The 23,058-nt window shown below is 42.4% G+C and overlaps 1 protein-coding gene across 2 annotated transcripts in view; it reads left to right on the forward strand.

The window, feature by feature from the left end:
• CFAP46 (cilia and flagella associated protein 46) overlaps positions 1–23,058 on the forward strand; it is a 333,386-nt gene that overhangs the window by 213,622 nt on the left and 96,706 nt on the right. For both annotated transcript variants that reach the window (XM_073596084.1, XM_073596086.1), the window contains exons 39-41: positions 9,225–9,407; positions 12,224–12,356; positions 17,868–18,065. In XM_073596084.1, the coding sequence (XP_073452185.1) occupies positions 9,225–9,407; positions 12,224–12,356; positions 17,868–18,065 (514 nt within the window). The remainder of the gene's footprint in view (positions 1–9,224; positions 9,408–12,223; positions 12,357–17,867; positions 18,066–23,058) is intronic.

Below are 23,058 nucleotides of genomic sequence, written 5' to 3' on the forward strand. Positions count from 1 at the left end.
CAGAAATATGTGGGGGGGGGGGATTTTTCCTTTATCGGGAGCAGAAATGAAATCGGCCTCAAGTACTTTAAATGGACAGATTTAGTCTCTAAATAAAATATATAAATATAAAAGAAAATCTCAAATTTTGGGTTATCCCCAGAAAAGTAATAGAGGGGAAATCTTCCAATGGGGACACTAGTTCTGGTAACCTGGGGGTCCCAAGGAGTTCCTGTTTGGCTATGGGACAGTAAGTGAAGAGAAATTTCCACATTGGGACACCAACGGCGAAAATAAATTTGACAGGGATTATAACCCTCCTTTGCTTTATCCAAAATTAAAAAAAAAACAAATTTGCCTATAGTTCTACTTTAAGTATGTAGCCTGCTCTATATCCCATTGATGTACGATAAAGAAAATTGGATTTTTTCTACAGACTTACCTTTAAAACCCATATATTGGAGTACATTACAGGACACAGAGGTCCCTCCCCTCTTTTTGGGAATTCATTGCTTGCTACAAAACTGAGGTACTTCCTGTATAGGAGGGGTTATGACTTCCTGTTTGATTAATCTGCCAGTGTCCATTCACCTATAGGTGGTGCATAACTCAGATAGTTAAGTATGTAGCCTGCTCTGTGTACCATGATGTACTTCAAGAAATGGATTTTACAGGTAAGTATATAGAGAAAATCAAATTTTTTACTTCAGCAATAAAATGGCAAAATTTCCAGATAGTGATGACATAAAACAGGTACATTATAACACTTTAACCACTTGAGCCCCGGACCATTATGCTGCCTAAGGACCAGAGGTCTTTTTCCAATTTGGCACTGCGTCGCTTTAACTTTTAATTGCGCGATCATGCAATGCTGTACCCAAACGAAATTTGCGTCCTTTTCTTCCCACAAATAGAGCTTTCTTTTGATGGTATTTGATCACCTCTGCAGTTTTTATTTTTTGCGCTACAAACGGAAAAAGACCGAAAATTTTGAAAAAAAATGATATTTTCTACTTTTTGTTATAAAAAAAATCCAATAAACTCAATTTTAGTCATACATTTAGGCCAAAATGTATTCGGCCACATGTCTTTGGTAAAAAAAATGTCAATAAGCGTATATTTATTGGTTTGCGCAAAAGTTATAGCGTCTACAAACTAGGGTACATTTTCTGGAATTTACACAGCTTTTAGTTTATGACTGCCTATGTCATTTCTTGAGGTGCTAAAATGGCAGGGCAGTACAAAACCCCCACAAATGACCCCATTTTGGAAAGTAGACACCCCAAGGAAATTGCTGATAGGCATGTTGAACCCATTGAATATTTATTTTTTTTGTCCCAAGTGATTGAATAATGACAAAAAAAAAAAAAATATTTACAAAAAGTTGTCACTAAATGATATATTGCTCACACAGGCCATGGGCCTATGTGGAATTGCACCCCAAAATACATTCAGCTGCTTCTCCTGAGTACGGGGATACCACATGTGTGGGACTTTTTGGGAGCCTAGGCGCGTACGGGACCCCGAAAACCAATCACCGCCTTCAGGATTTCTAAGGGTGTAAATTTTTGATTTCACTCTTCACTGCCTATCACAGTTTCGGAGGCCATAAAATGCCCAGGTGGCACAACCCCCCCCCCCCAAATGACCCCATTTTGGAAAGTAGACACCCCAAGCTATTTGCTGAGAGGCATATTGAGTCCATGGAATATTTTATATTTTGACACAAGTTGCGGGAATGTGACACCTTTTTTTTTTTTTGCACAAAGTTGTCACTAAATGATATATTGCTCACACAGGCCATGGGCATATGTGGAATTGCACCCCAAAATACATTTAGCTGCTTCTCCTGAGTATGGGGATACCACATGTGTGGGACTTTTTGGGAGCCTAGCCGCGTACGGGGCCCCGAAAACCAATCACCGCCTTCAGGATTTCTAAGGGCGTGAATTTTTGATTTTACTCTTCACTGCCTATCACCGTTTCGGAGGCCATGGAATGCCCAGGTGGCACAAACCCCCCCCAAATGACCCCATTTTGGAAAGTAGACACCCCAAGCTATTTGCTGAGAGGCATGGTGAGTATTTTGCAGCTCTCATTTGTTTTTGAAAATGAAGAAAGACAAGAAAAAACATTTTTTTTTTCTTTTTTCAAATTTCAAAACTTTGTGACAAAAAGTGAGGTCTGCAAAATACTCACTATACCTCTCAGCAAATAGCTTTGCGTGTCTACTTTCCAAAATGGGGTCATTTGGGGGGGTTTTGTGCCACCTGGGCTTTCCATGGCCTCCGAAACTGTGATAGGCAGTGAAGAGTGAAATCAAAAATTCACGCCCTTAGAAAGCCTGAAGGCGGTGCTTGGTTTTCGGGGTCCCGTACGCGGCTAGGCTCCCAAAAAGTCTCACACATGTGGTATCCCCGTACTCAGGAGAAGCAGCAGAATGTATTTTGGGGTGTAATTTCACATATTCCCATGGCATGTTTGAGCAATATATCATTTAGTGACAACTTTGTGCAAAAAAAAAAAAAAAAAAATTTGTCTCTTTCCCGCAACTTGTGTCGCAATATAAAATATTCCATGGACTCGACATGCCTCTCAGCAAATAGCTTGGGGTGTCTACTTTCCAAAATGGGGTCATTTGGGGGGGTTTTGAACTGTCCTGGCATTTTATGCACAACATTTAGAAGCGTATGTCACACATCACTCACTCTTCTAACCACTTGAAGACAAAGCCCTTTCTGACACTTATTGTTTACATGAAAAAGTTTTTTTTTTTTGCAAGAAAATAACTTTGAACCCCCAAACATTATATATTTTTTTAAAGCAAATGCCCTACAGATTAAAATGGTGGGTGTTTCATTTTTTTTTTTCGCACAGTATTTGCGCAGCGATTTTTCAAACGCATTTTTTGGGGAAAAAACACACTTTTTTAAATTTGAATGCACTAAAACACACTATATTGCCCAAATGTTTCATGAAATAAAAAAGATGATCTTAGGCCGAGTACATGGATACCAAACATGACATGCTTTACAATTGCGCACAAACGTGCAGTGGCAACAAAATAAATACATTTTTAAAAGCCTTTAAAAGCCTTTACAGGTTACCACTTTAGATTTACAGAGGAGGTCTACTGCTAAAATTACTGCCCTCGATCTGACCTTCGCGGTGATACCTCACATGCATGGTGCAATTGCTGTTTACGTTTGACGACAGACCGCCGCTTGCGTTCGCCTTAGCGCAAGAGCAGGGGGCGACAGGGGTGCTTTTTTTTTTTTTTTTTTTTTTTTTTTTCTTTATTATTTTTTTGCTTTTTTATCTTATTTTTAAACTGTTCCTTTCATTTTTTTTTTTTTTTTTTTTATCATTTTTATTGTTATCTCGGGGAATGTAAATATCCCCTATGATAGCAATAGGTAGTGACAGGTACTCTTTTTTTGAAAAAATTGGGGTCTATTAGACCATAGATCTCTCCTCTGCCCTCAAAGCATCTGACCACACCAAGATCGGTGTGATAAAATGCTTCCCCAATTTCCCAATGGCGCTATTTACATCCGGCGAAATCTAAGTCATAAAATGCTCGTAGCTTCCGGTTTCTTAGGCCATAGAGATGTTTGGAGCCACTCTGGTCTCTGATCAGCTCTATGGTCAGCTGGCTGAATCACCGGCTGCATTCTCAGGTTCCCTGTTGAGACAGGAGAGCCAGAGAAAAACACGGAAGACGGTGGGGGGGGGGCATTCCCTCCCACGGCTTGTAAAGGCAGTCTAGAGGCTAATTAGCCGCTAGGATTGCTTTTACATGAAAGCCGACCGCTGGCTGAAAAGAATGATACCAAGATGATACCTAAACATGCAGGCATCATTCTGGTATAACCACTCAAAGTCGTGAATGGCGTACCTGAAGACAAAAAAATGGTTAACAATAAAGCACAGTAAACGGTAAAGTATAAATAATTACATACCTGAAAAACAAACATGATAAAACATAATAACAATAAAACATTGCAGAATAGAATACAGTAAAAAAGAGCAGAACAATAGAGAGAGAGAATAGAGAGAGAGAACAATAAAACGACAACAATTTTTTTTTTATTTTATATATATTTTTTTTTTTACACTTTTTTTGTAACTAACTTTTATAACGGTAACCGGTTCCAGGTTCGGGTCTCTCAAAATGCGATGGCATCTTGGGAGACCCTGTGAAAGTGTGCCTAGTCTGTGGAATGCTGTACCCTACGCTAATACTCAACTAGTGAATGGTAGCGTTCAAAACATTCACCAATGCAAAGACCAGGATTGTCAGGACAGGAGGGACAATGATAGCGGGTGTCACGCCTATATCCGCGCTTGCTGCAGACACGACATCTTTTTTGGGGGGGTTCGTAGGGTAGGGGTACTCGGGAGGACATAAAGAAAATGCCTCTCATGCAGCCGACTGCATTTGGTTGGGGATGTGAATGGGGGAAGTACGGGCGCTGCAGAAGCGGTGGGTTCCCAATTAGGATTGGCGAATGCAGCAGGAAGGGCACTATGGGCACGACGGGCCTGTGTTTGTCTTCTTGGTGGCAGCGGGACACTACTTGTGCTTGCCACCTCACCAGCTTGAACTGCACTTATGGGACTCGCCACGTCACCAAGTGTTACTGCAGTGCTGGTTTGACTACGACCGGGGTGTACTAGGCCGCTGGTGCTTGCCAGTTCACCAAAACGCTACAAAAAAAACTGTTAGCAATCGCAGGGATCAGGCCTGACTCTGCGAACGCTGCAGTTATGCGTTTAGTGTTTTGTAAGTGACAGTGATCGATACTGCACTTGGGTGGGCTGGGCTGGGCTGGGCGGAGGGGCAAAACGCAGGTGCTAGCAGGTATCTGGGCTGATCCCGCTAACACTGCGTTTTTGGGAACCCTAAACTGCTGGGGATGCTAGTATAGATCTCATCGGATCAGATATTGATCCGATCAGATACTATACCACTAAGGGAGGTGTACGGTGCGTGGGTGTTAGCGGTACTGGCGCTAACCTGACGCTGCCTGGGGCTGGTGCTTGCTAGTTCACCAAAACGCTACCAAAAAAACTGTTAGCGATCGCAGGGATCAGGCCTGACTCTGCGAACACTGCAGTTATGCATTTAGTGTTTTGTAAGTGACAGTGATCGATCGATACTGCACTTGGGTGGGCTGGGCTGGGCCGGGCGGAGGGGCAAAACGCAGGTGCTAGCAGGTATCTGGGCTGATCCCGCTAACACTGCGTTTTTGGGAACCCTAAACTGCTGGGGACGCTAGTATAGATCTGATCGGATCAGATATTGATCCGATCAGATACTATACCACTAAGGGAGGTGTACGGTGCGTGCGTGGGTGTTAGCGGTACTGGCGCTAACCTGACGCTGCCTGGGGCTGGTGCTTGCCAGTTCACCAAAATGCTACCAAAAAAACTGTTAGCGATCGCAGGGATCAGGCCTGACTCTGCGAACGCTGCAGTTATGCGTTTAGTGCCTTGTAAGTGACAGTGATCGATCGATACTGCACTTGGGTGGGCTGGGCGGAGGGGCAAAACGCAGGTGCTAGCAGGTATCTGGGCTGATCCCGCTAACACTGCGTTTTTGGGAACCCTAAACTGCTGGGGACGCTAGTATAGATCTGATCAGATCAGATATTGATCCGTTCAGATACTATACCACTAAGGGAGGCGCATGCTGCGTGCGTGGGTGTTAGCGGTACTGGCGCTAATCTGACGCTGCCTGGGGCGACGCATATCACCGCCGGGCGATCGGGGGGCTAAACCTTTATTCGGTAATAAACGGCGGGTTCCCTGACACTATAAAAAATAAACGAACTAACCAGCGTCACCCGTAACGGTTATACGGTGATCAGTGGTGAAAGGGTTAACTAGGGGGCAATCAAGGGGTTAAAACATTTATTAGATAGTATATGGGGGTCCCTGTCGCTATAAAACGCTGACGGCGAACCTAAATATTTACCTCACTAACTAGCGTCACCAGCGACACTAATACAGCGATCAGAAAAATGATCGCTTAGCAACACTGGTGACAGGGGGTGATCAAGGGGTTAAAACTTTATTAGCGGGGTTAGGGGGGTATCCTAGACCTAAAGGGGGGTAATACTCACTGTTCCAACACTGTAACTGTCACAAACTGTCACCAATGCAGTAATCAGAAAAAAAAAACAAAAAACTGCTGGTGTCAGTTTGTGACAGGGAGGGGGGGGGTGATTGGGGGGGATCGGGGGGCGATCGGGGGGGGGGATCGGGGTGTTTTGTGTGCCTGGCATGTTCTACTGTGTTGTGTAGTGTTGGTGCACTCACATTGATGTCTTCTCTCCTCGGCGCTGCAACGGAATACCGAGCCGAGGAGAGATGACATCATTTCCTTTGCTGCTGTTTAGCACACAGCAGCAAAGGAAGTGATCTGATTGGCCGGCGGCGATCGCGAGGGGGGGGCCACGAACGGATGGTCTCCCCCTCATCTCCGATCGCCGGGGGACCAAACGGGACCGCCTCGGGCGGCGGGGGGGGGTCCGATCGGACCCCCCACCCGCGGGAGGCAAATCACGTACATGTACGTGATTTTGCCTGCCCGTGCCGCCTTGCCGACGTACATCGGCGTGAGGCGGTCCTTAAGTGGTTAAGTACTATGTTAAAGTCTATAAACCCACATCGTCTAGTATAACGTTAAGGTTATTGTTCCCATATGATAATCAGCTCCTGTCAGGTACTAGAAAGGCCATAGCAGGAGAAGTCCAAATAGGGGAACCAAGAGAACAGTTTCATTACCTCACTTCTACATTTTGCTCCACCAGGCCACAGTACACCACTAACTTTCACCCACTATATATATAATAAATCTGCCAAAAGGGGCAGAGCTATAATGTTACTTCCTGCAACCACACATGGTTTTTAGAACATATAGTAGGATCCAGTGCAATTCTAAAGCCCAGGTGTGGGTTAACAATATAGTTCAATTCAGGGATTGGACAAAATTATGGAAACACCAGGTAAAAGAACAAAATCGGTACCTAATATGGTGTTGGAGCACCTTTGGCATCCAAGACAGCCTGAATTCTCAGGGGAATTGCCAAGTATGAGTCTTGGATGGTGGATAATGGAATCTGATACCATTCTTTGCAAAAATCATTCCGGTTCTCGCACAGATGCCGGAGGCGGAAAACAAGCCGTGCCTTGTTCTCCAAAATAGTGGCTCTGTGATATTGAGGTCTGGTGACTGAGGTGCCCAGGGAAGGTGCGAGACTTCATCAGCATGCTCGTCAAACCACTATTTGACAACACCAGCTGTGTGACATGGCTGTGAGTGGTGCAGCCCATATTCACTTGATGATTATCCCTGATCTGCTGATTGAGTTTAAATTCCACTACCAGGGCAACACTGCCTCTTTTTTCAGATTATATTAAAGTGGTTGTAAACCTCTGAAATTAAAAATTAACAAAGCATATCCTTCTGTAGTGTGCCCCAATCCAAAGCACATCGGTGTGATTTCTGTCTGTCTGCTGTCTCCTTCCTCTTCTACCTGCATGACTCACTTCTGACATGTTATGCCTACTCCAAGGAATCCAGGGGGAGGAGGAAGGGGACTCCAGCACACAGATGGTGATTGACAGCCTCAGCTGTGCATGTTTCCCTATGAGACTGTATAGAGAAGGGTGTGTCCATTCTCTCCACTCAGGTCTCCGATTACACTCAGTTCTCTGTGCAGTGTGACATCAGATTACTAGCGCCCTGCCTCTGGAAGCTCAGGAAAGCTGTGTAAATCTGTAGATTCTCTCTCTACTGACTTTTTTTTTATCAGCATTCCTACTAACAGATGAGATAAAAACCAGTAACCCATCTAGCCATCTTGCTTTTTTTGTACCATTTATTGCCATCCAGGGGTTGGACAAAAATATGGAAACACTACATGATTTGTAGGTGTAAACATGACGACATATTTTACGTTGAAAGCCGAAGTGATGTAACATTCTTTTGCTTCCACTGTCTGATGAGACACCCAGCTAACAGGTGGGATGCCTCACATTCGTCATTTACTGCGTACGCTGCTAGTAATGCTGAGTCATGTCAGAGCTTACTGAGTTTCAAAGAGGGCAAATTGTTGGTGCCTGCTTAACTGGTACCTCTGTGATTGAAGTTGCCAATTTGAGTCGTGAGCTACAGTATCAAAGTTTATGATGGAATATACAGTTATCAGGAAAACATCATCTAATAAGCATAAGCTCGGCGGACATGGTCAACTGACCGAAAAAGAGACATAAGGACATTGCGCATGATTGTGACATGGAATAAGAAAACAAACTGCTGCTAAAGTGACTGCTGAGCTCAGTCACAGTCTTCCAAAGCCTCTGTCCACAAAAACTTTGCGGAGGGAACTCCATAAGCAAAACATTGACGAGCAAGCTGCAATTGTCAAACCACTATTGACCGATATTAATGCTCAGAAGGGGTGAGAGTGGTGCAACACCCATAAATCGTGAAATATTGTTCAATGGATGACGGTAATATGGTCCAATAAATCAAGCTTCGCACTGTTCCCAACCACTGGGCTTGTTTACGTGTGGCAAACATCATCCCAAGTTTACAAACAGGACTGTCTTGTACCAACGGTAAAGCATGATTGCGGCGCAATCATGGTTTAATGCGGCATATCTTGGTATTCTACAGGCCCCATCATCACCTTGAATGGTAGAGTGACTGCCAGCGACTATGTACAAATTTGGTCAACCATGTGCACCCCACAGTGTATACATTTTTTCTCAAACAGTGCCATTTACCAAGAGGAAAATGCACCGATTCACACAGCTGATGTCAAATTGTGGATTGATGAGCATGCAGACGAAGTCTCGCACCTGCCCTGGGCGTCGCAGTCGCCAGACCTCAATATCATAGAGCCACTATGGTCAATTTTGGAGAACAGGGTTCAGGCTCGTTTTCTGCCTCCGGCATGTCTGCAAGAACTGTAACGATGTTTGCATTAAGAGTGGTATCAGATTCCATTATCCACCATCCAAGACTCATGACTGGCAATTCTCGCAAGAATTCAGGCCGTCTTGGATGCCAAAGGCAGTCCAACACCATATTAGGTAACAATTTTGTTCTTTTACCTTGTGTTTCCAAATTTTTGTCCAACCCCTGTACATATGAATAAAAATTACAACATAAGAAAACGATGCCAGAGGATTCATGGTTTTTGCATATTTATATTTTAATTTTTTTACAGGAAATTTTTAGTTCTAGTTAAAAATGCTCAAGATTTGATCAGTAGTGGAACTACAGCGTCTCAGACTGTTGTGATGTTGCTTGATATGTGCGATAAAATGAGTCAAATAGAAGCTGATCTTCTGCGCTATGGACACAAGGAGTACAGAGCTGAGTTCCTAATGGACCACTCAACTATCCTCAGGTAATTCAATAACGTTACGTGATTAAGGCCACTTAGGCCGAAACACATAAGCAACTGTTACCTAATGAAAATTATTGAGTTTCAATAAAATATGCTGCAGAGAATTTCCGGAGTGCTGCCATTTTGTTTTTCTGCATGTGTGATTCTGTGACCAGGCTGTTCAATTGAACAATTGAATTGTGGTCCAAAAGGATATACCTCAGATTGTTGAATTCAGTAACTTACAATGCTATATCCCATGTTACCTGTACATTGTTGAATCAAAAGAAATCTCTACAAAAGAAATCTCTACTTTTAAGATGATAAATATTTTTAATTGCTACACAAGCCATCAAAGATTTTTAGTATTTTGAGTATATCTATCATATTCCAGCCTACTAAATAAAAAAAGTATAGAGCCATGAAAGTATGAAATATTACATGTGACATTTTCTATTTACCACTTGTAGGCAACAGGTGGCATTTTAGAGGCTGTAACTGTGGGATTTCAGCAGTGATTTACTTGTATTCCACACCGTGAAAATGGAAATAAAATTCTAATGCAATTCAGGATGTGGTACTGTAATTAAGGCTCTGTTTCCACTAGTGCGACTTTTCATGCGACTTGGGACTGAAAAGTCGCATGACAAATTGTTTCCCATGATTTCCAATGAGTACCGTTCATATCTGTGCGACTTCAAGTCGCAGCGACTTCAAAGTAGTCCCTGCACTACTTTGGTCCCACTTTGATGCGACTTGAGGTCCATAGATACAGGCATTGCTTCAAATCGCGGTAAAAAGTCGCGGTAAAATCGCGGTAAAAATCGGGGCAAAATCGCGCGACTTTGGGGACGCACTAGTGGAAACATAGCCTAAGCCCACACATGCAACATAGATTCTGCAGTGATTTCTTGGTGTGATGTGAACAGCCTATGTATTTCCATCAGCTGTTCATGTCTTATCACGGCAAATGAGTCAGAATGAATGAATGAGTCAGGGGTACACTTTCCATTCCCTGTCTTCTAACTCATACCAATCCATATAAATTATTAGTTAGACAAGGGCATTCAACAAGCTGAAAAGCAGAGCTCAACTCTCTTCAAAAACATGCTCTGGAAACTGCAAATGTTTATTGGTGAAAAAGTTTACCAGTAATGAAAACAGATATAGAAGAGAAGAACTTACATTTGCTCCCTTTTGGTCTGTTAAATATTGCATTGTATTTTGGTATATCTGTTCAATACGTGCAAAATATACTTGTTTATCCTGCCAAAAAATTATGGCTGCCCTGTGTCTTGTGTAGATACACTATATTGTCAAAGGCATCCCAGTCTTAGACCACATACACACTATACAACTTTTGTTGTCTGATTCTCTTTAGATTTACCAAAACCATGTAGTACAAGGGCCTTCCTGATTGCACACAAATTGAAAATCATAAGGTTTGACCTCATATTATTATATGGTTTTGGTAAATCTAAAGGAAAAAAATCTAAAGAAAATTGTCTAGTGTGTATACAGCTTTAGTCTGTAGGGTTCAATAATGAGTTGGCCCACCCTTTGCAGCTATAACTCTTCTAGAAAGGCTGTCTACCGGGTTTAGGAGTGCGTTTATGGGAATGTTTGACCATTCTTCTAGAAGCGCATTTGGGAGGTCAGGCACTGATGTTGGATGAAAAGGCCTGGCTCGCAGTCTCTGCTCTAATTTATCCCAAAGGTGTTCTATCGGGTTCAGGTCAGGACGCTGTGCAGGACAGTCCAGTTCCTCCACCCCAAAATCGCTCATCCATGTCTTTATGGACCTTGCTTTATGTACTGGTGTGCAGTCATGTTGGAACAGGAAGGGGCCATCCCCAAACTGTTCCCACAAAGTTGGGAGCATGAAATTGTTCAAAATGTCTTGGTATGCTGACGCCTTAAGAGTTCTCTTCACTGGAACGAAGGGGCCAAGCCCAACCCCTAGAAAACAACCCCACACCATAATCCCCCCTCCACCAAATGATTTGGACCAGTACACAAAGCAGTGTCCATAAAGACATGAATGAGCGAGTTTGGGTTGGAGAAACTTGACTGGCCTGCACAGAATCCTGACCTCAACCCGATAGAACACCTTTGGGATGAATTAGAGTGGAGACTGCAAGCTAGGCCTTCTTGTCCAACATCAGGGCCTGACCTCACAAATGTGCTTCTGGAAGAATGGTCAAACATTCCCATAGACACACTCCTAAACCTTGTGGACAGCCTTCCCAGATGAGTTAAAGCTGTTATAGCTGCAAAGGGTGGGCCAACTCAATATTGATCCCTACAGACTAAGACTGAGATGCCATTAAAGTTCATGTGTGTGTAAAGGCAGGTGTCCCAGTACTTTTGGCAATACAGTGTATACTAAGTTGTCACAAGAACCTTAATTAGCCCTCCAAGATAGAAAAGGGTGTCTCTATCATGCCATGAAAAATCCTGGATGTTGTTCACATAGCCTCTGCTATACAAAAGTCCGGTGTTCTGGCAGAGCCATAGATTGTCTGAACATCACAACCACAAGCCCCTTCAACAAAAGAAACAACTTGACAGGTGGGTATTCCCTGAGAGCCAATTATTAGGCAACTTTTGTCCCTCCCTGTGGGTTTAGGATTGGTAGAACAAGTAATATTTATTTTTAGACTATAGGTCTACACTAATGTGTTTTAGAGTAACTGCATTACTTAAATATTTACCTGAATTTCCAATTTAATGAGAGTGGTTGAAAATTTTTTATAGTTTTTTTTCCCTGCTTATTTTGGCCTCCTGATTCCAGCATTCTCGTTATTTTTGACTCACTTATTTCCATTTTTTGAAAGGATCCTTGCCAGCACAGTGGAAGATGAACAACGTAAACACAGTTTCTATTTGGATGCATATATTATGGTAGAGAAAGCAATAAGCATACTAGAGCAAATACTGCACAGTATTGAAAATACTTCTCGAACTGAGGTAAACGATGCAATTAACCTCCCTTTGGTAACAAAGATTTTTTTTTTTTTATTTTGTCTTGATTTTATTTCATTTCTGTCTTATGCCCCATACACACGGTCGGACTTTGTTCGGACATTCCGACAACAAAATCCTAGGATTTTTTCCGACGGATGTTGGCTCAAACTTGTCTTGCGTACACACGGTCACACAAAGTTGTCGGAAAATCTGATCATTCTAAATGCGGTGATGTAAAACACGTACGTCGGGACTATAAACGGGGCAGTGGCCAATAGCTTTCATCCCTTTATTTATTCTGAGCATGCGTGGCACTTTGTGCGTCGGATTTGTGTACACACGATCGGAATTGTCGGAAAATTTTATATCCTGCTCTCAAACTTTGTGTGTCGGAAAATCCGATGGAAAATGTGTGATGGAGCCCACACACGGTCGGAATTTCCGACAACAAGGTCCTATCACACATTTTCCGTCGGAAAATCCGACCGTGTGTACGGGGCATAAGAAGCATTTTATATCTGATTTTTAGATGTATTTGTATATGTATGGCTTAGTGCTATTGTGCCAGCATCAGTGTCATATAGAACATTCAAAAGCAAAAGTTGAAACTCAATCTGTAGATTCTCTTAATCATACTTCTTGTTAGAACTGTTATCTATGTATCCATGCCTTATACTTTCTATGCCCACTGCGTAAATTATATATTTTTTTAATTGGATGCTGGTATGACTGGTAGTGCTGTTATACAAATGCAGGTTATTTCTAATAATACAATGTACAATTAAACCTTCACAAGGTGAAATATGTTGGTATTCATTGTAAAACTCTTGGTCATTCACAGCACTTTGCACTAGTTTCCTCAGTGCACGAATGGGGTGCATCAAATGTAATACAAAACATGTTGAAGGAGTTGGGCAGACTAAAATGATGAATTTTGTTAATTTAGAGCAGGGGTCTCAAACTGGCAGCCCTCCAGCTGTTGTGAAACTACAAGTCCCATGAGGCATTACAAGGCTGACAGTTACAAGTATGACTTCCAAAGACAGAGGCATGATGGGACTTGAAGTTTCACAACAGCTGGAGGGCCGCCAGTTTGAGACCCCTGATTTAGAGATTCTTCAAATTTTTCTCTTTTCAAGGGGGAAACAATTGAGGGTGATTCATGTGGGATGATGATTCAGAAGATTTGGTGACAGCACACAATGAGCTTTATTTATAGACTCTTAAGGGTTAATTGGAATTTTTCTTTTTGACGATTAATTTTATAGATTATAAATTCTGGAGAGGTTTTTGAAAGTAAACCTAATGCCGCGTACATATGACCGGACTGGTCCGACGGACAATTCAACCGTGTGTGGGCTTCATCGGACCTGCAGCGGACTTTTTCGAAAATCTGACGGACTTTAGATTTGGAACATATTTCAAATCTTTACGTCTGAACTCCGCTGGACCCAGTTCCTATCGAAAAGTCCGCTTGTCTGTATGCTAGTCCGACGGACGAAAACCGACGCTAGGGCAGCTATTGGCTACTGGCTATCAACTTCCTTATTTTAGTCCGGTGTACGTCATCACGTACGAATCCATCGGACTTTGGTGTGATCATGTGTAGGCAAGTCCGTTTGTTCGGAAAGTCTGTCGGAAGTCCGCCCAAAGTCCATCACATAGACCGTCGGACCAGTCCGGTCGAAAAGTCCGCTTGTGTGTACGCGGCATAAGTAGAACGACATTTAGTTTGCTTACTTACCCATCTTCAGGCAGCTAAAAGAACCAGAGTCTTACCCACTTTCTTCTCTCCTGGGGCATGCGCCTGTTCCATGCGATTTCTTTGACTTTACCATCAAGCTTCTGTATCAGGTTCTGTATCGGGTTATCACTCTCTGCTGCTCTCAATCCCTCCTCTCCCCTTTGATCCCGGCGAGCCGTCCCATTAGGTTCTGATGGGTAATGGACCGTGCATGTCTCCTCTCCTCTCCCCTCCTCTCCCCCCTCTTCCCGGCAAATACCGGCACCCGTTTGCGGAGGTTCAGTGGAGCCGTCCAAAATCCCGTCTGCAGCGGCCGCTGCAGCTAAGGAGTCAGGGCACCGCTCCCCCCGTTTCCACCCTCCTCCGTTGGAGCCCAAGGACGAGAGACCGGGAGCTGAGACCGCCGGAACCGACAACGCCGTTCGGACAGGGGCGAAGGGGGGGGCGGCCAGAGACTAGTGCATGGTCCACGGGCCTGTTTTAGCAGGCATCACGGTGTGAGGGACACCCAGCAGCCCAGGCTCAGCTCCGACCCCACCCCACCCACATCCGGCTTCTCCTCCTCTCCGTGGGATAGATGAGCGACTTTAAGGTCCCGAAACGCGTAGAGTTAACAACTACCGTTACAACAGTGTATTCATGAACCTACCACGGCCGTTTCTCTTCACCCAGTATATGTACTCCTTTTTTCCCAAGTGATGCTTTAATGCATCCATTTTTGTTTTCCAGTATCATTTACACTGCAATTAATCACGCTCTGAAGTGACCCGTGCAACTGTAAAATACTGATATATATCTTCTAACAGAGTCATTATGTATGTTTTTAGATTATTTTTCCTGCTTATCTTATCTTTACTATTATTTCTAATAGCGCTTTAATGCGCAAGCTACTTTTATGAGTATTCCCTGCAATGCAATTAATCATGTTATTACGTGACCCGTGTACTTGTAAAATACTGTTTTAAACCTTGGTTGGGCAATGCATTTATATGTGATATGTAATTTGAGGTATTGATATGCAATGTATGTACTGAACTGTATACCCCCAACTTATGCTCTAAGATGACTCAATTAATAAACCATTTTCTAAATTCATTTCTTTAATGCATCCGTGTGCTTCACTCAAAGTCCCGCCCCTCAACCCCTCCATTTATACTAATATGGGATGGAGGATGGGATCTGTACGGCCCCCCTTCCTCACACAAAGTCCCACCTTTTGTTATTTTCCTACTTTTGTTCAACCTACAGGGATGGAAGTACACGGCTGCAATGCTAATTTAGCCCTAGTACTTGTTATGGCTGCTTCTCAGCCGTCTACACTATTCCCTTATTTCCTTTCCAGTTCTCCCTGTGCAATAGGTGGTTATTTGCACATACCACTGGAACAGCTTACCTCACCACCCAAACCCCCCCCCCATCCATCTCAACAATACTTTTTATTTTTTCTAATGCCATTCTCCTATATGTGTAGTGTGAGCACGCATGGGGGTCACTGTCCGTCATTGTGCATATCCTGTGTCACTCTTGTTACTTCCCGGAGCTGTGACTAGCACTGTGGGTTTTCCCACCGCCCCCTCCTCCAATAGGGCGGGTGGGATTTCCCCCACTGCTCGTCAGCGTTATGCAATCAGTGTCAGCTGTTTGGTGTCTACTCGGCACCTATAAATCAGCTGACCGGCTTCTCCATCTCCAGCAGTGGGGAGACCAGGTTGACGCCCAGGGCCGGCTATGCCGGGCTCTTTTGGTGTGTTCCCTGTTCCTCACTTGGCTACAGCATGACGTTGGAGGTCGGATCTGGACGGCTCACCCGGCTGGGGTTTTTTACCCCCCCAAGGTGTGATTGGCACCTCTGTCTTTGATGCTTAATTCTATCCTCACACCACTTTCCTTGGTTTTCTTGTCCAATTTCACTGTGCAGCAGGCAATCTTTTTTCACTTTATTCATTCTCATTTGCTTTTTCCCCCTTTTCTTCCCCCTTCTTTCTTTCCTCCTCTCTTCCCATTGCCCATCTTTCCTCTCCTTTTCCTTTCTTCTCTTCACTTCTCTTTGTCTCTTCACTATGATCCTCATCATTTCTCACTCTCCATCACCACACATTCCCCCATATTCCCTTTCCATTCCAGTGCACCTCATTCACTGGCTGTTTTTTCTCCAGCAGGTTCCCCCACCTGGGGTCATTCACTTCTCCCATGCACCATACCTCCCATTCACTTTTTTCCTGTCACTACTTGGGGCTATTGCCGCTGCTGGCTGCGCTGCCGGGTCGGGCCCCCTCAGCTCCGGGGAGTGGCATCCTTGGCCGGATTGTCCTGTGCGGCGATGATCTCTCCCATGCGTGGCCACGCTCATGTAAGTTTGTGGGACAAATGTATGGATATGTGTGGGGTTTTTCACATTTTCTGCATTTGCCCATGCATTTTTTCAGATAACCACCCATGTCCCTATTTTTTCATCTTTTTAGATAACCAATACGGTTTTGCTCCTGATGAGCGACTTTAAGGTCCCGAAACGCGTAGAGCTAACAACTACCGTTACAACAGTGTATTCATGAACCTACCACGGCCGTTTCTCTTCACCCAGTATATGTACTCCTTTTTTCCCAAGTGATGCTTTAATGCATCCATTTTTGTTTTCCAGTATCATTTACACTGCAATTAATCACGCTCTGAAGTGACCCGTGCAACTGTAAAATACTGATATATATCTTCTAACAGAGTCATTATGTATGTTTTTAGATTATTTTTCCTACTTATCTTATCTTTACTATTATTTCTAATGGCGCTTTAATGCGCAAGCTACTTTTATGAGTATTCCCTGCAATGCAATTAATCATGTTATTACGTAACCCGTGTACTTGTAAAATACTGTTTTAAACCTTGGTTGGGCAATGCATTTATATGTGATATGTAATTTGAGGTATTGATATGCAATGTATGTACTGAACTGTATACCCCCAACTTATGCTCTAAGATGACTCAATTAATAAACCATTTTCTAAATTCATTTCTTTAATGCATCCGTGTGCTTCACTCAAAGTCCCGCCCCTCAACCCCTCCATATATACTAATATGGGATGGAGGATGGGATCTGTACGGCCCCCCTTCCTCACACAAAGTCCCACCTTTTGTTATTTTCCTACTTTTGTTCAACCTACTGGGTAGTCATAATGTAATGCCTGATTGGTGTATTTCTATACGGAAAAGATAAAAGGTGTTTTTTTGCATATATTTATATAGGCTCTGAATGTTTGACCAGAATAAACCACAGGCTTGTAAGCCCTGTAATTACTAACTACTCTTGTACCCTGTTTTTTAAGGATATGTAATATTTTTTTATTTTGTTTAGTTTTTTTTAATAAATATCCAGCTCAGATCAACTATTGTTGGCTTACAAATGGTGCAGCAAATATTGATGGGATTTTGTTCTCTCCCCATACCAATCTATGGGAATGCAATAACAGCTGCACCTGCAATTAATTCTGAATGATCTCAGAAATGTTTCAAAGTGATGTCAATGACTCTGCCCATCAGTGTCACTGACAGCTATTTGCTGTGATCACCATAGCTGACGTGCTCATATGAATAAATGCTAATACTAAAGAAATAAATAAATGTGTTAATTCAATAGCCTTTATACAAAGTGCATGCCATACATTTTACGGTTCATCTGAAGTATTTATTTTCTTTTCTGCCTTTTTCTCACAATACATATTAGTCATTCTTTAGACATTGTGAATTATGTCTCAGCATGAATTCATTTTGTGTTACAGGCAGGGGGTATTCGTCTGCCTGTCTTGAGAAAACTTGCTAAAATGAAACTGGATTTTGCTGAACTGTCACTGGAAATAATGCATCTTGTCATCGATGAGGAAAGTAAAAAACTGCAGGAGGAAAAAAGCAAAGGAGCCCTTTGCGTCATGGTGGAAGAGTTTGTCAGAGCCACCCCAGATTATAATTCTGTTGAACAGGTGTGAAAACTTTTACAGTTGCATTTCGTGATCTCCTGCCTGTGGGTACACACCCCGGGCTGAACTTGCTTGGTGTGGGAGTTATACACTATACAAATACATCTGATTGCAATTGTTTTTCTTAAGTCTTAAGATTGCAAATGGCGATGGAGAATAACTTTTTCTGGTATCATAATCAATTTTATAACCAGATAGAGGTTGCCATGGGAGCTAAAGCTGCGCTTTAAGGGAATAGTCATTTTTTTAAAAAAGCAAGTGAAGTTTATTGTGGATGTGTTATGAATGGGAATGGAGAATAATAATTTCTAGTATCAAAATACATTTTATAACCAGATAAAAGGAGTTTCTATTGAAGTTAAATATTCCTCAAGTGTTGACAATTTTTTTCTGAATAGATGCTAACAAGAGGATTTTTTTTAATAAATACTAGCCCCAGCTAAAAGTGTATAAAAGATATATAATGTTATTGGAGGACACACTCGAAGGGCTAGAGGATTTTTGGAGGCACATAAATAAGAACGGGTATGGCATCTGGTTTACAGGGAATATGCATGAACAATACATAAATGTATTTTAAGGAAGTAGACAGGAATGGGTTATGCCGTGTACACACGGGCGGACTTTTCGACCGGACTGGTCCTACGGGACGAATCCGGTCGTATGTCATCACGTACGAATCCGTCGGACTTTGATGTGATCGTGTGTGCGCAAGTCCGTTCGTTCAAAAGTCCGTCGGAAGTCCTCTAAAAGTCCGTCGAAAGTCCGTCGGAAAGACCGTCGGACATTTGATGCCGAAAAGTCCGCCTATGTGTACACGGCATAAACCCCTACTAACAGCTGTCACACCCTAAGTGGTTTCAATGGTATACTCAAAGGGCAATTCACAAGGATCAGACGGAACTGTGATCTAGAGTCTGGTTATGAGGCCCAAACTGACATACTAGCTCTAGTAATAGTACTAGCTCTGGAGAATGCAAAAAGGTTAGTTAAGAATCTGAATAGGGAACGGTTTCTAATCAATAAACAAACTGAACAAGGTTCAATAGGCAACACACAAAGATAAAAAGTACTGGCCCATATTATTTGGGGACCTCACAATAGGACCAAATCAAAGTTTATATATAGGAAAGCCCCTGGATTAAGAACCAAAATTGTCCAGAACGTTCCAGACCCCTTCTCCCACCAAAAAAAGTTCACGTTTTTGGATACAGGAACAGGATTTTATAGAAGTAAAATATGTCTCCTGTGCAGAGCTACAAAAAGTAAAGAGAAAAAGAGAGCTGAAATCCAGTCCAACTATATGCATAAACAGTAAATAGTTTAATTTCATGTGAAATACCAGGAAGCTTTCAGTTCATATTATTGAGCATATTAATGTGGTTTTAAGGGCTCGAGGTTTTTTACCTTCGTGTATATGCATGAAGGTAAAGAACCTACTGTGTGCAATGCCCCCCCCCACCTCCTACAACTCACCTGAGCTTCCTCTTGATCCATCAATGTGCACGAGAGCTAAGCTTCTACTGGGTCCCTCATTCCTTATTGGCTGAGACAGCAGTGGGAACCATTGGTTCCCACTACTGTCAATCACAGCCAGTGAGCCAATGAGGAGGGGGCGTGGCTGAGCCGTGGCTCTATGTGTCTTATGGAAGCATAGAGCGGGGCTTGGGAGAGAGCATGCATCAGTTCCCCTATAGCAAGCTGTTTGCTACTGGAGGCACTGGCTGAAGAGAAGGAGCCAGGAGTGCAGGCAGGGGACCCAAAAAGAGAAGCATCGTGGCTACGATGTAGTGCAAAACTACTGTATAGTGCAGGTAAGTAGGACATTTTTTTTTTTTTTTTAATGAGCCTTTAATGTCACTTTAATAATATTCAGAGAGGTTTAATAAAAACACAGTGTCTCAACCCAAACCGTTTTAGAATGGCTCATAATAGAGACCCTAGTGGTCTTGGTATTGATAAGGTAGAGAGACACTGGAGAGGATCTAACCTGAAACAAGAGTTTTCCAGAAAAGAGACCCACAGAATACATGAGTTGGACACACTAAACCCGCATGGCAGAACATCCATATAGGTTTAAACTGTTTTATTAGCAATTTTTAAAGCTTCTAAATTATGAAAGCTATATTTTATATGCACTTGAATTGCATAAATAGGTATTTTTATATAGTTTAGTTCTAGGGTATACTTATTATTTTTAATGCTATTACTATTATTTATCTTTTCCTATCATCTAATTAATATTATGTTTTGTATTCTAAGTACCAGCAAGAGGTAGTATGAATTTTAACCACTAGGTGGCACCAAATATTATTGAGCGTTATTTAGTTTTATGCAGTATTTTGTTTTGATTGTTTTTAAAGTCAAATGACCCCCCATTCTGTCTGTATCATGATATTAATAATTGGCAAGATATGACCGACCGATTATTTAAAGAATGTGGCAAGATTTTGTGACCAGTTTGGCATAGAATTATTGCATATGTTAGGTGGAAGAGATGGCGTCTGGCTTGCCTCCCTCCTGATGATGTCCTGGAGTAGACAAAACATGTAGAGGTGGGACTTCCAGTTGTAACATCACTTTAGCCATATGGAGCGCACGCTAGCTCCATAGTAGTATGGAGCAGTGGCACTTCCTGACAGTTGTTGGCTGGTCATTCCAGGTGCCAGGGGGGCACTGTAGGATGTGAGTGTAATACTTTTTATCGTGGGAAATTTATTAAAATAATAATATTACGCTATGACCATTTCTCAGGTCTGTTCTCTGAGCATTATATGTGAAAGAGTTGGGCAAAATATTGCCTGTGTGATTCCCTGGTGGTCTGGATAAGTGGTGGAGAGTGGAGACTACAAGTGGAAAGGAACAGCATATTAGTGCAATTTCACATTCTTCTCTTTATTAGAAGGTCAACATTTTTTGGTGAGCGGGCATCCTGAACAGTGGCATTTGGAGTCACACCAAAGGTTGTTGGATTACACGTGAAAAAGGAGCATGTTTATCACATAGAATCTTTATGGACTGATTAAGCACTTTATGTTCCAATGTTCTGATTGCACTTTCAGCACTTTTTCAAAAGCACTATATATGTACTGTATGTTTTTCAAATGATTTGGGTTCACACACTTTATTACTTGATTTATTGATTCATTTCTAGTATTTGCATAGATTTTGTTGCACTTGCACTTTATTAATTGATAGGTCATTAGTAATGGTGATAGTGCTGCTCTTTTGTATTTAAGATTTGGTCACTTTAGTGTATGAGGGTTTCCACTTCAGTGCAGCAGCTGATTTTACACAGGTCACCAGATAGGAAATATTTTGTTTTATTAGCTCACTTCATATTTGGATTGGAGGTTTATTTCACACATAGCACAAGTGCAAGTGCTTGTGACCCTTAATTTTTCGCAATTTTTTTCCTACCTGAGATAAGCCAGCCTTGGGGGCTTTTAGCTTCTTTTATGCAGACCACCTCTATAAGAATACCAAAACATTGTGTGAAATCAGTAAAACCATAACAACATTCTGGCGGTATGACCCCTTTAACATGGCCTGCACCTAATTCATGAAAGATTTGAGCCAGTTTCAGTACCAGCATTGAAATGCACACCTGATTCAGGTAGTTCTTACTCCCACCACTTTTGGACTCTGTCACTATAATTGCAAAAAAAAAATAATTTCTGCCAGTCAGCAGATAAGGTGGGGGCAATTAAATCCAACTCGAAGTTGACATACAGAAAGACTTCAGTGCTTGGGGTTCTGTTTCAAATATCGCAGTCTGTCCGAACAGTAAGGTCACCTGCTGACCGTTCACCTTCCACAGGCAGCTTAATTCTTCAATAAGACACAGAAGTCAATTTCCAGTGCAATTTTGCTTCCACTAATTGCAGTACAGAGGATGTTTTTCCAGTCTTTGGAAATAGAAGAAGACTTTCCTAATCCCTGTCTCTGCAAAGAACAAATGCTGACTTAGGGAACATGGAAGAAACAGGAATGGGTTAACTAAGATTAATCTAACTAGCACTAAACCGGAGAGGAGGACAGAGGGATACACCAATCACATAAGTAAACCAGCTGTAGTGGCTCTAAACCATGCATCCCTAAATGGCAGCCCACAGGCCAGGAGCCAGTTTTTTGCCTCAGCCTCCATCACTGCTAGGAGTATCACAGCAAAGCGGAGAGGAAGGCCAGATTGCCGGGAGGTTCAGCTTCTAAGGATGGAGGGCAGGTGCAGGAGCTGCCAGAGTTAACTTTTGAAGTTAACCAGCCAGTGATTGGTTTTTAGGATGCAGGGCGGTCCCAGCACCCAATCACTTGATGGTTAACTTGAAAGGTTAACTCCAACAGCTGCCGATCCCGCCCTCCATCCAGAGCTGTGTTTACTCTCGCTCTCTGCTCCATGCCCGAATAAGGTTGGAGAGTAATAGATGTAGCCTCTATACCAATAATCATAGTACAGGATATGTAAAGAATTGTATCATCATCCAGAAACTTTGAGGATATGTAAAGAATTGTACCATCATCCAGAAACTTGGAGATATGGGAATCGGTGGCTTGGTCCCCAACCGAGCCTACCTTAGAGGACAGGGGCAATTGGACTATCTTGGTACAAATTAAACAAAAATAAATTCAAATGTATGTACAAGTATATAGAAAAATATGTTAAGATTTATTAATACATAATTAATAAAAAATGGCAAATAACCAAATACAGATTAAAAGCATGGTAACAATCCATGTGTATCACCAAAATAATGGTCCCCAAATAGGGAATGGGATAGCCAGTCACGGATAACATCTCAACTAGTTTTGCAGTCTAATGCCGCTTCGTCAGGAGGATATCTGTCATTTGATTGACAAATGATCAATAACAATACAGTTGACCAAAATAATAACATTTCATACAATAGTGTCAATAACAAAGTATATATGGGGGAAGAGCAGAGCTGCTTACCTATAACCCTGGCAGACACAGGACGTCACCAAAGGGTCCCCCGCG

This window comes from Aquarana catesbeiana, linkage group LG08 (genome assembly GCF_042186555.1).
Source record: "Aquarana catesbeiana isolate 2022-GZ linkage group LG08, ASM4218655v1, whole genome shotgun sequence".
Taxonomy (NCBI): domain Eukaryota; kingdom Metazoa; phylum Chordata; class Amphibia; order Anura; family Ranidae; genus Aquarana; species Aquarana catesbeiana.